At 46.1% G+C, this 17,760-nt stretch overlaps 1 protein-coding gene across 2 annotated transcripts in view; it reads right to left on the bottom strand.

The window, feature by feature from the left end:
- Positions 1–16,302, bottom strand: part of SMOC1 (SPARC related modular calcium binding 1) — a 137,576-nt gene extending 121,274 nt beyond the window's left edge. For both annotated transcript variants that reach the window (XM_063090930.1, XM_063090929.1), the window contains exon 1: positions 16,204–16,302. In XM_063090930.1, the coding sequence (XP_062947000.1) occupies positions 16,204–16,302 (99 nt within the window). The remainder of the gene's footprint in view (positions 1–16,203) is intronic.
- Between the last annotated feature and the right edge of the window lie 1,458 nt (positions 16,303–17,760).

Raw genomic sequence — 17,760 nt, 5'->3', positions numbered from 1 at the left:
CGAACTCTAGGGCAACCTTTTTAAAAAGGTAAACCAAAACAAAACAAGTATAATTGATATACTAACAAAAGAGAGAAAATGGAATCATATAAACTGCTCAATTAAAAGCACAAAAGGCAGAAAAAGAGTGGAAGACAAAAATAGAAACAAGACCAAGAGCAATAAATAGAAAACAGTAACAAATATGGTAGATATTAATTCAAATACATCAATAATCACATTAAATGTTAACAGTCTAAATACACAAATTAAAAGTATTTAGAACAAGCTTCCAGTCAAGATGGCAGAATAGATGGTCCCCAGTGTCACTCTCTCCCACAAATCAACCAATTTACAACTATTAAAAAGCAACAATAGCCAAGCTGGGGCCACTAGAGCTCAGGGGAAGAGGAGGAGAGACCTACAGAGTGCATGAAGGTGGGAGAAGCCACGATGACAGAAAGAAAGAACCACTCCAACCATTTCAAGCCCCAGCCACATCTAGGCTGGTCCTGGTGAGTGCACAGAGCAGAAGCTGGCAAAAGCTGCAGCTGTCCCCTTCGGATGAAGTTGCTTGGAGGTGGCAAGGGAGAAAAGGGCCTTGGTGGCCCCCAGGCCAGCAAGACTACTAATAGGGTTCCCATGGACCCATCTAGGAGTGAGGAACCACAACAACTGAAAAAAAAGAGGCACTCAGAGGCCAGTGAGTCATCGTAAGGGACCAGCACATGGTCCGTCCCATGGGAAGTGTTTGGAGCACAGGCAGTGGGGGAGACAGGCCACCAGGGGAACATTGGGGCACAGCATGGACAGCTGATCTGCCCCCCCAATCAGCACAGGCCCACTCAGTGCAGACAGTCAGGAATATAGAACTGCAGGGGGTGCAGTTTGCTGAAAAGACTCAGGCCCACACCAGGGTTTCTAAGCAACCCAGGTGTACTGGATCTCACGAGAGCCAGATGTACCTATAAAGTCAACCATTAAAACCTGAGCTGTACAAAAAGCCTTACCCAAGGAACCAGCAGCAAAGCAACAATTTATCTCAACCAGAGAGCTCAAGTGCTGGTCCTCACAAGAAGTTCCCCCATTTTAGAAGTAAGCAAAGGACAACAAATTAGTTCCAGTGCAGAGTTGAGTGGTAGGAACAGCAAATAATCCAACACAGAACTGGAAGAAAAAAATAAAAATACCCACAGACCAGAGACAAAGTTTGATATTAACTAGTAAAGGTCTCACATCACCAAAGAATACCTATAAAACCTAGAAGGATCAGAATTCTCCTGGGCTACCAAACCAGGAGGAGGGAGGGCAGGGTGCCTCAGCCATGTCCCCCAACACCCGCAACCAGCCCATTGACAACCACTGAGCTGCCACAGGAAGCACCCCAGGCTCTCCAGAGCTGGGGTGGTGGGGGGCCAAGGGCCTCAGCCATGCCCCCTCCGACACCCGTAACCAGCCCAGTGATGTTCACCCACCTGCTGCAAGAACCACCCCAGCCTCCCAAGCTGGAGCAGTAATGAGGTGAGGGCTTCAGCCACACACCCCTGACATGTGCACCCAGCCCAGCAATGACCAAGACACCACTGGAAGCCCCTGGTCTCTCCTGCAGGAATGAGGGGGCTGTCACAGGCCTCAACCCCACCCCTCCTCCTTCCTCCTATTTCATTCCCCCTTTCCCTTTTCCCCCTCCCCCACACCTGCTCCACAACAACATAAACATCATAGAATGTAAAAAAAAAATTAATAAATAAATAAACTTTAAAAATAAATAAATAAAAATAAAAGTAATTAAAAATTTTTTAAAAGTGGGTGTGGCTGGCATGTGCCACCTTCTTTGGTAATATCCCTCCAGGAAGTGCTGCTAACAGCAAGGAGTTTTGTTTCTGAAAGCAGCCTGGAGGACTGTTATTGGCTTTCCAACCCCAGACAAGAGAAGGCTCACCTGAGATGAGGAGGAGGGCTAGAAAAGCCAGGCAGTGCTCCCCCAACTCCATGGAATTTTCCTGGAACAGACCTGGGAACATACTGGGGAGTCACCAGCCTGACCCCCAAACCCTGAAGTAATGGGAAAGGCACATCAGTCCGTAGGGCTTTCCGCCTACCTCCTAGTGGCAAAACTATTTCTCACAGTTGGAGGGAAATAACAAGAAGGTGATCAGGACTACTCAAGCTTCAGATGCTAAACTCAGGAAAACAACCTACCATACCAGGCAAAGAGAAAATGAAAGAAGACTTCAGGAAGGAAGAGGGTGCATGGCTGCAGGGAGGAGAACACACGGCCACGGGCCCACGCAGGAAGACCACGCCGAAGATCATCCTTCCTGCACCGATTTCTGTTTAAGAGGATCCTCCCGACCTACATCAGTTCAGGAAAGACAAGGAAATTGATTTACTGCACAAAAAATTAGCCTCATTTTAAACAAAAGGGAATAGAATCACAGATTATAAATCTTCCATGTATGACAGTTTTTATTAGCTTTAATTCCAACAGGGAAAACTAAGGGAAAGAAAACAATTTGGGGTTCTCATGTGAATCGTTCATATTTTCTTGTTACACCTATTATTTTTATGAATAGTTAACATTTACTGAGCATCCTGCCATTACTTTATTTAAGTTCCACAATAACCCAATGAAGAAAATAGTATCTTGCATTTATAAATGAGGAAGTTGAAGCTTAGGGCTTAGTTAATTTGCCTAAGAAAACACAGCTAGAAAGCGGCAGAGCTACAACCCAGTCCCAGATCTCTTTGGCCCGAAACCACTATTCTACACTAACTTGTAGATGTGAAAGAAAGTGGGCAGCTAGTCCAATGGTATAGGCTCAGACTTCTCCCCTGTCACCCAGCAATGAGATGGGAGGTACATTTCATTCACAAAGTAGATGCACCTTTAAAGAAAGAAACTGGGAATCAACATCAGATAGGACTGGGGCTGTGAGCTCAGTCTTTTCTAAGCCTCTACCTTGATGGGGGGAAGAAAATATAATATCACACCACGAAGAAGGAGTACATGGTCCTCAAAGCCAGGGAGACCAGGATGGAAATAGTTCATCTCGCCTTCTGTTCAGCCCCGGACTTCAGGCTGTAAATCTTCCATAAGGCTTTCTGAAGTCACTGCCAGGCAGGCAGGAAGAAAGTGTCCACAGAAAGAGGGCCCTGGACACTTTCAGACCGTCCTCAACAAAAACAAAGGGTTTCCACTTCTACCTTCCAGGAGGGTATTGATTTGAAAAGCCCTCCAGGAAACCACTGTACCGACCGTCCAACATGTCCCCTCTGCTCCAGATCATCTGCCATTCAGTTTGGAGTATGTCTGCGCTGCTCATGTTGCTATTAACAAGCATTAAGAATCTTACACCAAGATCCACCTTTACTTCTTCGAACTGTGTTGCTGGCTACCATTCTATCTGCTCCATTTTACGCTTCCTAAATGAAAGCTTCAGCATTTTCAGAAACCAGAAACTCACCCCTTTTAGGAAAATGAGAACACTATGAAACATGCTTATAGTAAAGCGAGGACGGTGAAGATTCCACAGGTTTTGGCCACACGTTCCAACCACTGGAAATTGCTGAACTGGACAAAGGCAACTCAGAAACACAATCCTCTACTAAAATTCAAGCTATTTCCTCCCCTCAGCTGGAATCCTGACGCTTTCCCAAGTGTTCCTGGGCATCTTTGAAAAGTCGTGGACAGAGCAATGAAGGGAGAGACCTGGTTGCTGGCCCTGATTCTGCCACTAGCTGGCCAGGTACACTCAGGACAGTCTTTAACCTCATGCGTAAAATGAAGTCATCTGTGAGAAGTTTCCAACTGTGGGCTTGTATGATCATGCTCTCCTCATTTTGGGCCTTATGGGATCACCTTCATGTGATCTACTTATTCTGCTCTGAAAGTTTCCAAACTCTGTCTATTTTCCCTTTTTCCTATCAACTTCTACTCTTGGAATGTCTGCACTGGGGGTAATTTTGGGGGTCATTTAATCTTCTTTCGATAGATGAAGGCACTGATCACACAGAGGAAAGCCCCCTCTCTGGGCTCTGACCACCAATGTCCAGCACACTTCTCACCACACATCCCACCCCACCATTCCACTGGTCTCCAAATGCCACAAATCCCAAAACGGACACTGCTTGTCATCCAGCCTCCCTTCCACTGTCCCATCTTATCCTGTAGCCATGTGATGAGGGAAAGCAAGTGGGATTAACCTGACCCCCAGTTCCAGAAAAGGGCACTCCTATCTCCTACCCTGACACACTGATTGGTTTAAAGAACCCAGGCCTAAGTCACTCACAGCATGGCATTCTCCTGGCCAAAGGGATTGGTTGAAAAAAAATGGAAATTTAATACAATTTAGATCAATAAGCTAAGAGGCTAAGATTCCTGAGACAATCTTGGAATGAAGACTCCCCCTCTTCTGAGAGAGCTACTGGAAGCCAATTCTCTTTCCCCTTTTCTAGAAATGTGATGTTTAAACATGAAGCAAGGAACCACTTTAGCCATTTTTCACCATGACAGAAGCTAGACTTGGGACAAAACAGACACCACAAAAGGCAGAGGGGAGAGACATAAAAGCACTGAGTGTTTGATGACACCACTGAGCCACTGAATGAAACCAATCCGGAAAGCCACCACATTAGTTTGCTAGGGCTGTCATAACAAAAAGGCCACAGCCTGGGTGACTTAAACAACAGAAGTTTACTTTCTCACAGTTCTGGAGGCTGGAAGTCCAGGATCAAGGTGCTGGTGGGACTGGTTTCCTCTCAGCCTCTCTCTCTGGCTTGCAGACGGCCTCCCTCGTACTGTGTCCTCTCAGGACTCCCATGTCTCTGGTGTCTCTGTGTGTCCCAGTCTCCTCTTCATATAAGAATGCCAGTCAGATTGGATGGGGGCCCACCCTAACACCCTCATTTTAACTCAATCACCTCTTTAAAGGCCCTCTCTCCAAAGACAGTCACATTCTGAGGTACCGGGGGTTAAGACTTCAACATCTGAACTTTGTGGGGGGACACAATTCAGCCAATAACACCTGTCTATATCTGTACCTGTCGTTACTTGAGCCAGTGAATCTCCTTCATTGTGTAAGCCAGTTCAAAGTGTGGTATCTGTTCTCCTAATATCAATTCCCAGCTGATATATATCAACATACCAAAGATGGCACACAAAGCTGATCTACATTACAACTTAAAGGCCTCCCAAGTAGCACTGGAAAGTAAAAACAGCTCCCTCATGCTCTTATCACTGCTGTCAGAAACCGAGGTGGCTCCACATTGAAGGCTGCCAACCATGCACTCAGGGCAGAGTTTTTTCCTCTCAAAGCTCTGCAGTCCCATGCAGCCTCCCCATCAAGAGACCACAGAGAAGCCCCGTTCTATAGCCCTCCAAGGCAATGCCAGAGACAAGGAAGATGGTGACAATGCCACACAAAAGTTAGAAGTCCTTTTCAGCACAACCTGCTACTTGTTTAAAAATCAATGAATTAATAGGTCTGGCAATGATCATCAGGTCATGCTAACATCACAGATGTCATGGGCCTCCTGACGGAAGTACACACCAACTCCCAGGAAACATACTTGCCAAAAAAAAAAAAAAACCAAACCTATATCTGATCAGACCTATAGATCTCACTAATATTTTGCAAGAAATATAGGATAGAGGAACACATTACAAAACATGACAAGAATGCAAGCAACAAAATCTAGTATGAAAAACCCTGGAACAACCTGTTTATTCAGCAAAGAAATTACAAAGTAGAAAGGAGCAGAGGGGAAACCCATAGATTAAAAGACACTTAAGAGACAAATCAACCAATTGCAGTATGTGGACAGTATTTGGTTCTCGATTCAAACAAAAGTAGAAGAACATATTTAAGAAATAGTCAGGGAGATTTGAATATTGATTAAGTATTTGATGGTATTAAGGAATTAATGTTAATATTCTTTGGTTGTGATATGGTATTGTAGTTTGATTTTTTTAATGAATCTTATTCTTTTAGAGATGTATATGAAAATATTTATATTTGACCAGAAATAATGTCAGATTTGCTTCAAAATAATCTGAGCAGAGGACTAGGAGATGGGTAGAAGAAACAAGATTGGCCCTAAGTGGTTCTTTGTTGAAGCTGGATGAGGGTTCCACAGGAATTCATTATGCTAGTCTCTTTTATGTGTGTGTATATTTGGAAGTTTTCATGATAAGAACAAAGTTCTTTTAATGAATGGAAAAGACTCAAAGATGAAGGAGAACCTGACTTCTTTGCTGAAGTCCTAGTGTCATTTCCAGTATAGCCTGCTTACCAAGTAACACTTTTTACATAAATTTCCCCAAGTAATTACCTTCACAGAATCCTTTCCAAATGTTACTGAGAATTTCTAAAACACAGGACAAGCACTCTCTCCAAAGGATTACATTAAGAAGTTTACTTAACAGAAAATACTATATAAACTCACAGCAAACATACATGACCCGTGTGTTAGGTATTTCTTGCTGTTTGTGCAACCCAAGTCTTTAGAAACTTATTCATCCTAATTTCTATAATCTTAGTAGGGGAAGGCCTTTCTCAGCCTGACACCAAAGATAGAAACAATAATGATAAATTAGCTACATAAAGATTAGTAGTTTGAAACCACTGCCAGACACAAGAGAAAAAAAGATTAATATCTTCAGTATTAAAAATACACACATGCTACCACCCCTATTTTAAAAACTAGCAAAAACCTGGACAGATAATCCACAAAAGAAAAGGTACAAAGGTGGGATTGCTAGATACAATACAGGATACCCAGTGAAATTTGAACTTCAGATAAACAACAAATAATTTTTTATTTGGGCCATACTTAAATTAAAATGCTATTTGTTGTTTATCTGAGATTCAGATTTACTTGGGCATTCTGTATTTTTATTTGCCAGCTCTGGAAATCCTAAACTAATGGCCAATAACTTTGACAACATGATGCATCTCACTCATAATCACCTAGGGTGAGCACGTACAATAGAAGTGCAGAGGCCTGGGCAGCACTGTCAGTCACCGTCAGGCACCGGCACCTGGTCCTGAGCTCAGGAGAGAAGGCACAGTCTCAGGGTCTCAGGAGGGCAGGAGGGAGGTGGCCAGCAGATGCAGTGGTGGGGAAGAGGGGTTGCAAATGTGATTGAACATCCCTGAGCACATCCTTCAGAGGAAAGGAAAGGCATGCTGAGCATCACGTAGCACAGAAGTATCATTCTGATTTGTTCTTAAAACCTCACTGTGATCTGTCTAATGCACTTTAATCTTTTATGAAAACTTTATTATGTATTATTTAATACATACAAAAAGGAATTTAAAAATCCATGCACTCAACACCCAATTTAAAAACAAAAAACATTATCTACTCATTCTAAGCCATCCCCTCCAACATATCCCTTTCCCGCCTTGCCCCCACACCCTATGTAACCTTGAATCTGAGCTACATATTTGTCTTTGCCCTTAATTTTCAAATACATTTTTTATATCTGTTTGCACCTCTATACAATAAATAGGTTTTGCATGCTTTCAACCTTTCTATAAATAGTAGTATGATATACATATTCTTCTGCAATTTTCCTTTTTTCACTCAACATTTGCACTATGAAATTGATCCACAATAATGAAAAACAGCTTTAGATTAATCATTTTCGGTGCTATATAGTAGTCCATTATTTGGATATACCATAATTTATTTTTGTGTTCTTCTGATGATGGACATTTAGCCGGTTTCCAATGTTTTACTACTCTCAAAAATGCTGCTATGAACGTCCTTGAACATGTCTCTTCACAGACAATTAAGTGCATTTCTCTAGGGTATGTACCAGAGCAGAATTACATGGTCAAAGAGTATGTGTGACTTCAACTATAATTCTACAAAGTGAGCACACATATAATTTATATTCCCACCAGCAGTAATAAATACATTTTTTACAGTTATGTCCTGCTGAGGTGAATTGAAAACTCTCCTTTAAAGCAGACTGAGTTCAAAGCATGCTGAAAATGAGTAGGAGGCCTGATATTAATAGTTATTAGCCCTAAAAGTCAGCACAACATAAGCACAGGCCAATTGTGTGCATTGTAGACTGAATCCAGGGGTAACTCAGGAATCAGGCTGGACTGATACATGTTTGAGGGGTGTTTTTTAACCTTTGCATGTTTCGATCTTGATTATTTTCCTCTAAGATTAAAAGATGCTCATTGTAAACAAAATTATTTTAATAATTACTAAAATACATCTCACAGAAATTGAACATCCCATGATAACTACCACTAACGGCATGACATATAATTCACCTAATTCTACTATACATAAACTAACTTTTTTTCTTTTTTTTCACAAAAGGGATTATATATTCTGGTTTGCATTTTACTTCCTTTTACTGTCCAATATAGCTTTAAAGGAAAGAAACCATCTACGTTTATTAAAAATTCTATTATTCAATAAACATTTTCTAAGCACCTGCTCCTAAATAGGACAAAGTCCATAAAGAAAATTAAGCAACTTCACTATTAAGAGACTCCTACATTAAAGAAAAGAAACTAACAGATGCAGGTCATAATAATGGCCCTCATTTATCAAGCACTTTCTATGAGCCAGGCATTGTACTTGACCATTAATGAATATGGTAGGCATTATAATGACCCCCAAAGATGCCCATGTCCAAATCCTAACAATGCTGTTACATGGCAAGGAGGAATTAAGGATGCTACTCAGCTAACTTTAAAATCAGGAGATTAGTTTGGATCATCTAAGTTGGCACAATGTAATCACAAGTGTCCTTCATATAAGTACCACGCACTAACCGATTGCGCCACTGGAGCTTCCACAAGTGTCCTTAAATGGGGAAGAAGGAAGCAGAAGAGTCAGAACATAGAGATGGCAGCATGAGAAAGACTTGACTAGTCAATCCTAGCTTTGAAAGTGGAAGAGGGCCATGAGCCAAGGAATGTGAGCAGCTTCTAGAAGCTGGAAAAGGCAAGGAAACGTATTCTCCCCTAGATCCTCCAAAAAGGAACACCACCCTGCTGACTTTTTAGCCCATTGAGACCCATGTCAGACTGTGGCCTCCACAAATTTGTGTTGTTTAACCCAGTAGGTAATTTGTCACAGCAGTTATAGAAAGCTAATACAATGAACATTACCCATCTTCCCCACCACCCTGGCACATAGGTGCTGTGACCTCCACTGGACAAATCAGGAACCGAGGACCCAAGAGGTTAAATTACTAGCCCAGGTTCACAATGGCAGAGCCAGACTCACACTTGAGTCTGTCTGCATCCAGGGCTATGCAGAGCTGCCAATGGTCAACTGGAAGACAGGGCAGATGGGGGCACATGCTGTTACTGGGGTAAGCAAAGCACAGGGGAGGCTGAGAGAATTCTGCCTGGGGCCAGTCTGGGGGGACTGTGGAGGTAGCACCTTTCAAATGATGGACAGAATTGTGACAGACAGAAATGGGGAGGAAAGGAGAGATCGAGACACACAAAGTGGTTCAGTGCATCTGAAGTCTGGGGCATGTGGGGGCATCTGGGGAGAGGTAAGGCTAGGCATGTTGGTCAGAGACCAACACTGCCCAATATGACAGCCACTAGCCATGTGTGGCTATTAACATTAATCAAAATTAAGTTATTCAGTTCCTCAATTATATTAACCACATTTCGAGTGTTCAATGGCTGCAGGTGACTAATATTAAACAGTGCAGGTCCAATTTTCCATCCTTGAGGAAAGCTCTATTGGACAGCACTGCAGATGAGGGAAGTCACTGGTGTCATTGTCAGTGGCTGGTCAGTGGCACTGAAAGAGTGACTCGTGTCCTTTTATAACACTCCCCACCTCACCCCCTTATTACCAACTTTCATGTCCTCTCCCCAGAGGCTTTGCAGAATTTTTCAAGAATAGATGCACAATAAACATCCACAAAAATTATTTAAAACTCCCAGCCCTGTCCTACAGATGCTTATCTAGTCCTAAAAATAAATCATTCTGGAAAGTAGGTCCAGTTTTTCTCTACTGTCAATGCTTAAAAAAAAAAAAATCAGCCTTTATCTTGCAGAATCTGAACAAGGCTATTGATGGTTTGTAAGGGGGAGGGGCATAGTTGTTCACATTTGCAGAACTTTGTCAGGTTCAAAGCATCGGACACACCACCTCATAGGACCTCGCTCAATCTTGGTCCTCTGTGAGAGTAGGAGAGGCTCTACTGAGATGACAGTTGCCCTCCCTGCTTTGTAGTGGCTGCCCCCACTCTGGCTCAAAAAAGGCTGAAATCAACCCAGGCAGCATCCAGGAAGTACGCAGAGCTCCTACCTAACAAGCTGAGATGGTGGCCAAAGGTGAGATTATTTTGTGATCTAGCAATTGAGTCTGAATGATGTCAGATAGAAAGGAAAACCCAATTAATTGCTATAATGACCTATGTTGCTTTGGGGTCTTTAAGGGGACGGTTGGAAGTATTCATGGAGATCCAATTCTCTTATCCCCTCGGTGACTCATGGCTGAAGCAGAGCACACACTGGAAAATGCTAACCCTGTCTGGCAGGCCTCACAAGCAGCTCCGATCGATTTCTCATCAGCAACTCAACCCTTGCCCTCTTCCAAACAGCTCCACAGTGACAAACAGGGAAGGAGGGGGCTCTCTACACTGACGTCCCCCACCACTAGCAGCAATGCCAGAACCTGGCTGCCTAAACAATAAATCTCTATGTGGTCCGCAGAGAAAGGGTGCCCTGTACCTGCTAAGCAAGGCCATGAACCCCCTCCCAGCCCCGCAAAGGAGGTGAGGGGAGGAGGTCAGAATGAAGACAGGCGTCAAACTAGAAGCAGCTTCCCCACCCCCACTCACCACCTCCACCCCCCACGGGCAAATAAAGGCTTCTGACCCAATGTTCAGCTAGTGAACATTTCTACTTTGCCTGGCTGGGGGTTCAGACACAGACAGTTGATCCCCCCAGTGAGGGAGAGGGAAGATTGCACACTGCCAGCTCAGCTTTACAAATAAGCCCTTAGGCCAGCTGTTGTAGACATTTATGCCAGGGCCTGGGCCTGCTCCGGGTCTAACCAGCTAATAATTAAAACAAAAGCCAATAATTCACTCCCCAAAGGGGTATTTTAGGTAGGGCCCCATACACATCTGGAAAGAGGGGGTGGGGGGGAGCAGAAGGAGGCAAAACAGGAGTCTCTTACTCTTGGAATGCTTGTTTGACCTCAGGTGTGAAGAATTGAATTAATCATAATCTTTAGTTCATGACACACTTAATATTGGTTTATGCTGGACCCGCTTTCATTTTTTTATTTAATCCACTATTAGATCTTTAATAATGGACAAATATCTTCAAACCCATCCTCCCTCCCTCCCCCAAAACAGTGAAGTATTGACACTAACTTGCACATGGTTCCCCCACCAGTCTACCCCGCTGCCTCCCCGCCCCTGAACCTCTGTCCATCATGACTTTGCTGTGCTCTTCACAGCATTTGATTGTAGCTCTATGGATTCCTAAAAAAGCTTTCTGAATTTAAGTTATTTGTGAGTTTATAAAAGATATCGTGCTGCATAGTTTGGTACCTATTAAACATTTATTTGTTCGTATTTGTGAAGTACAGTGTGTTGTTTAAATACATGCATATACTACATTAATTCACGTAGGATAGACAGCATAGTTTGTACCCATTAATCTGCCTCTTCCCCTCTCCCCCACCTCCTCCCCTCCCAGCCTCTGGTAACTTTGCTATATTTCTTTTACTTAATATCATATTGCCGAGATTCATCCATATTTTTGCATGTCACTGTCATCCATTTGTTTTGGCTGGGTGTAATTTTCCACCATGTGAATACATCACAGTTTATTCGTCTGTCCTCCCACTGATGGGCATGTGGGCTCTTTACTTGCATGTGTCTCCTGCTGGGCATGAGTTTCTCTTGGGCATATATACCTAGGAGTGGAATGTGAATGTTCAGACTGGCCAGTTAGCTCAGTTCGTTAGAGCGTGGTGCTTGTAACACCAAGGTCCAGGATTCCATCCCTGTACCCACCAGCCATCAAAAAAAAAAAAAAAAAAGAAACATGAATGTTCAACTTCAGGAGATGATGAGATAATAACAAAGTCTTTTCCATTTTCACTGCATTTCCTACAGATTCTAAGATAATTGTTTTCTCTTCCTATCCTCCTCAATTTTGTTTCTTTAAATTTCACATGTCAGCTTTACCAAAATGTTTAAATCAGATTCTTGGCCTAACACCTGAGTGTCATCTCAGATAAATCCCCCCACATGGACACAAGAAGGGTCCTTGTCAGGCACACAGATAGCAAGAAGAGCATTTAGGCAGACACGAGAATCTACCCCGGTCCAGACCCCAGGGCAGGCTAGTCAAATGGAAAGGAACAGGTTAGAAGCCACTTCATTTTTGGCAAATGCAAGATACAAAAGGAGATTGGGGTAGAGCTAAAGCCAGTTTCCCCATCCAAGTTTTCTCACCCGTAACCACCACACACAATTTTGAAACAAAAAACAAAAGCCTAAAAAATGGAAAAACCAGTTTATAAGTAACCAATTTAGGTTTAAATGAAAGCAGTGGGTCCAGCTGGACATCACTATACAGTCCAATTCCTTTCCATAAATGTTGACAGAATGCTTTTCAGTGTGACAGCACACTGATGAATAAGGTCCCTATTCTGCCCTCGAGGGGCCTGCAAGTTCATTTAACAAGACAGAATTACACATGAAATGCTGCAGGGACAAGCACCTTAGTGCTAAGAAAACGAAGGTGCAGGCCTGATATTAAGACACCCACTGTAGCAGGATTGGCAAAAATTAGAGCACAAGGGGTCTAGATACAGAAGTTGTTCAAAGATGAGGGTGATCAATTCTAACAAAAAGTGTTCCGCAGAAAAGTTCCTAAAGAGTGATTTTGGAGCTGGGTTTTGAAAGATGAATCAAGTAATTGAGAGGAGAGAGAACAAAGAAACAATAGACTTAAAACAATTAAGAAATCAATTTCTGACTCAGACCCTTTACCTTCTCCTTTTCTCCTATTTCTCAAACTTCTTAAATCTGTTTCCTGCCTCCAGTAATGCTAAAGCACCAAGAAAGTGGAACCTGTGGATCATTGTTAAACACGCATTATCTGCATTTATCTGTTCATTCCACAAATACCGATAAAGGAAATCTCTACCAGGTGCCCAGCCCTGTGCTGAGCTCTGGGAATACATTCACGGACAAGACGGGCACAGTCCCTGCCCTCACCTAGCCCCCTGTCTTCAAAGGCAGAGAATTAAATAAAGGCAGGCACCTGACTTGGCCTGACCATCGGCCAGATGCCATCAGCCTGGGAGAGCCCCTCCCCCATCCCATCCTCCCCTGAAATATTTTCAGCAAATTGTACAGGATTAAAGAAATGGTGTCTCCTTGGTAATTAATAGAATTCTGACCAGCATCCCAGGTAGCCAAGCAGCTGCTCAGAGCTGAGAAACCCAAAAATCAGGTGCCTTCAAATAATAGTCTCCAATTTGATACTTGATAGCTGCTGGTTTCCAGAGTCAAGCAAATGTCAGGAATTTTATGAAGGAAAGCAGGAAGCAAATAAGGGGGCAAAGACTAGGGTCCAGGCCTCAGGGGAGTTCAATTAGTGAGCCAGATAAAGTTAAACTGAAAGGGCATGCTCTTGGTTTCCTAGAAAGCCAGCTGGAAAAGATGCCAATCCTTAAGCCTCTGTCACTCAAAAGATTAACAGAAGAGACCTAGGGGTGCCCAAAGGGAATACTGCAATAAGCCAGATGTTTCTGCTCTTTCTATGACGCTGCCGCTCTCAACCAGAGCCACACTTCTGGAGCCACCAAGAAACACAGAAGAGAACTGGAGTCTTTTCAGATAGGTTGAAATTCAAACACCACCCTTTAACAATACAGACACCAGAAAATATTGTTAAAAACATGTGTTCTACAGACTCACATGATGCATCTGGTTCAAGCATTTTCTCACAAGCCATCTCTTCTTTTCAGGAGCAGCATCGCTGGCTGGATGAGCACACCCTGCAGCTGCCTGGTGGTGTGGGAAGCACACAACCTCTAAGTCCATAGAAACTAGGATTTGGCTCCCAGAGCTAGGTATGCACCATGAGTGATTCAGGCAAGTTGTTTAGGCTCCCTGAGTCTCACTTCTGCAAATGGCACTAAAAAGACCCACCCTCTTGTTCTTGTAAGCATAAGAGGTCATGTAAAGTGCCCAACCCAAATGTTCATAAATGGCAGCTCTTACTGTTGCCAATAAATGCAACCAGGTAACCACATGCTCAAGACAGCAGATTCCCCTGGGTACTTTCTCAACGCATGTGTGTGCATGTGCATGTTGTGTGCATGCATGTGTGTTTGAGTTTCAGAGAATCAGAGAGAGAGAGAACAGAAAGAGAGAGATGGGGGAGGGAGAAAGCAGCTGGGACACACACAAGGTATTTACAGTTCCTGCTTATACGCCATCACTTGCATCAAATTAATTAAAGAAGCTGGAGAGAAACCTAACCAATGTCCCTGTTTTCCCCTAAAGTCCTTAACTTTCCCTTATAAGTTGCTTCCTCCGATTTCAGGAGGCAGAGCAGGAGAGCCATATGGCTTGAGACGCAGAGCAGATGCACCCCCCACCATTTGTCCCAGGGCCTCTCTCCTTTCGACCCTCCTGTGGGCCGGCATCCAGATTTCAGTCGGGGTGCTCTGGTCTGCGTCTGTCTCTGTCTTGACTGTTCCTAATTATTGGAGGGAATGCCACAGCTCGCCTGACCTCAGAGTTTAAGAGCTTCAAGTCCTAATATCAAACCAAGCAGCTTCATTTAAAAGGCATCCTCATCTGCATTCATAAAAGTCACTCCCAGAGCCCTTACTTGCCCCAGCTTTGGGAATGCCTGCTGTCGAGGATTTATGACACGCCCTGGATCTAATCTGCAGCACTTTAACTGCTGCCGTGCACATCTGGTCATAAAAGCAAGGGCCGGCCCAACACGGGGACAAACACTTTTCTTTCCTAAGTGGCTGCAAATCTGATCTCACGGTGATGGCTGGGCTCGGGTGTAATCAGCCCAGTATCTGGGCGGTCATTAAGGCTCGTCAGGCTTTCCAAAGCTTTTCCTCCACACACGACAGCTATAAAGATGATTCTCATGCAGCAAAGGCTATGAATAAAGAACCTGCAATCTGAACAGGTGGTGGAGCTAGGCGGAAGAATATCAGGGAGAGAAAGCACAAGTTGCTTGAGGAGCCAACCTTGCTTTCACAAAAATCCTACCCGCTTTCGCGTGGACTCTCGCCCCGCCAGTTGAGGCAAGCAGCTATCTCGAGAGACGACTGGCCTCACATAAACTGAGGCTTGGCCACAAATCGCCTAGATTAAGTTTGGTCAAACTAACCACTAGGTGGTTTAACGGTACATTTTTTAAGGCAGTGAAAGTCTTTATTAAACCAATGGGGGCGGGGAGGGGGGCGGCCAAAATCTACACCAGAAATGAACACGATGCTGTCCGTTCCAGGAGATTTTACAATGCCCTGAACAGCCTGTCCTGTGCACAGAATTGGCATGTTTCATATCGTTCAGAAACTCCAATCAGACCAAGGTTCAACAAGTAATTCAACCTCCCAGCCCCGAACCCAGGGGAAGAGACCCTGGAACACACTGCGCAGCTCTTCCCCACCTCTCCACAGCCCCCCACCTCTGCCCTCCACCGCGGCCGTGCCCCGCAGGAGGGAGCATTAAAATTATCTGCTGTGGGTTTTACGAGCAGCGGTCGCTTTTTAAAACAACAACAACACAAGGTCCTTGTGTGGCTCGCGGGTAACCTAAAACTCTGCAGGCGGAGCTGCCCCCCGCCGCCTGCCAAGAGCTCCAGCGCGCGGACCCGGCGCAGTGTGAGCCCACAGGCAAGCCCTGCTGGAGCGGGGAGCGAGCTTCTCTCGGACGCAGGAGCCACTTCTGAGGGTCTTGGAGGAAAATGCCATGGGAAGGAAAACCCGCCAGTGACAGTTCGGGAGTGGGGGGTTCGGTGCTGCAAGAAAGGGGGGGGGGCAATGGGAGAAATTCTTATTTCAGTAACTTCGCCAAGAAGCCCGCCCGGGACTGAGCAGTAGATGGGGGACAGCAAGGTCTGACACCTCCCTTCCCCCCACCACCACGGCCCCCAAGGATCAAGGCAGCGCGACCTGCCTCCCTCCGCAGGTGGGGCGCGGCTGGGGCGCACTTACCCTGGGGCCCGTGGTGCGGTGGCCACGAGCAGGGGACAGCTGCACCAAGACGAGCAGCAAGTGGGGCGTGAGCAGGCGGGCGCAGCGCGCGGGCAGCATGGTGCCAGGCGGGCCGGGCAGCCGGCGGCGGGCAGGGGTCGCGGACTCGGCGGGGCGCGCGCCGCGCCTGCCTTCCTTCGCCCGGGGGCCCTGGCGGCGGCGGGGAGCAGGCAGCGGCCCTGCAGCGGGGGCTGGTGGAGGCTGCGGTCCGAGCGCACGGGCATGAACCGCGAAGGAGGGGAGCTGGAGCGCGAGCGTGTGCTCTGCGCGCGGCGCTCGCTCCGCTCGGCCGGGCCGCGGCGGCAGCAGGTTGGATGCCGGAGCCCGGGCCATGGCAATTCCCGTTATAAACCCCCGGAGGGGCGGGGCGGAGCCCGGCGGGCCTGATTGACGGGTCGAGAGACCTGTAGCAGTCGACCCTCTGGCAGGTGAAAGCCAATGGGAGAGGGGCAAGTGGGGCCGCTCGTGATCAACCCCCCGGCAAGGAGAGACACCGGGTTGCTCCGCAGGAGCGGGTTCCAGGAGAGGCTGGGGTCCGGAGTAACCTCTCGGCCCGTCTGTCTGTGGAAGCCTAAGAGAGCTGAAGCAGCCTTAAACCCACCAGAATGCCCACCTGGCTAATAGCAGTGCCTTCAGCATGTGAGTTTTCAGCTAAGTACAGGAGTTGTTTCAATAGCCCGGTGACGTAGGCAGGGGAAATATTCCTCGTCCCATTTTTCAGATGAGAATGCAATGGCACGAAGGCGCCAGGACCTTCCCCGCTGCATCAACACCAGAAGCAACTGGGAAGTCTCCAGGCGACCTACACAGGGCGGCTCTTGCCGAGTGGGAGCACTCACTTCTTTCAGAGAAGCTCTCTGGGAGTGACACCCTGAATCCTAGAGTGCCCGCCCCAGAAGAAGTAGCGAGGGGACAAGGTGAAGCATGCGCTGGGCATCCGCCCGCTGGGGAGGGTCCCTGTGGATATGGTAGTGCCCACCCGTGGCTCTGGGTCCACCTATCCAGGATTGGAACCCAGGCATCTGGCTCCCTGCTCTGAACTAGAGGGCCAAGGGTCAGCCTCTCTGTGGCCTAGCAGCCCCGGGAGAGATGATCAGCGGGGCCCTGGTCCCCTGGTGGGAGAGAAGGAGGAAAAACCATTGGTGCGGAGGGGTCGTTTGTGGGTGCAGAGATCCCAGAGATGGGTCAGAGGAGATCTCTCCTGAGGGCCCGAGCCATTTGAAGAGGACAGCTCTGCAATGTGTCCAGTCAGATTTTGGAGGGCCCTGCCCGGGGCCATCCCCCAAAGGGCCATCTTGGGAATGGTCACAGCTGCATCACAGCAGCACTCAATGGAGCAAGGTGGTCTGCTGCATTCAGTCCGTGAGACCCAATAAGTATCTTGATGGGGAGTGTGACCCTTAGTGTTTTCTTCCATTGGCAGGGGCTACTCTCTTCATGGGGAGGGATTCTTTTCTCCAACCGGATTGCCAGTAGGAGCGCTTAACTCCTCCTCCCTGTCTGCCCTGAGAGGTCCTG

The sequence above is a fragment of the Cynocephalus volans genome, chromosome 3 (assembly GCF_027409185.1).
Source record: "Cynocephalus volans isolate mCynVol1 chromosome 3, mCynVol1.pri, whole genome shotgun sequence".
Classification (NCBI taxonomy): domain Eukaryota; kingdom Metazoa; phylum Chordata; class Mammalia; order Dermoptera; family Cynocephalidae; genus Cynocephalus; species Cynocephalus volans.
Note: the sequence above shows the minus strand (reverse complement) of the source record. Positions and strands in the feature narration are given on the sequence as shown.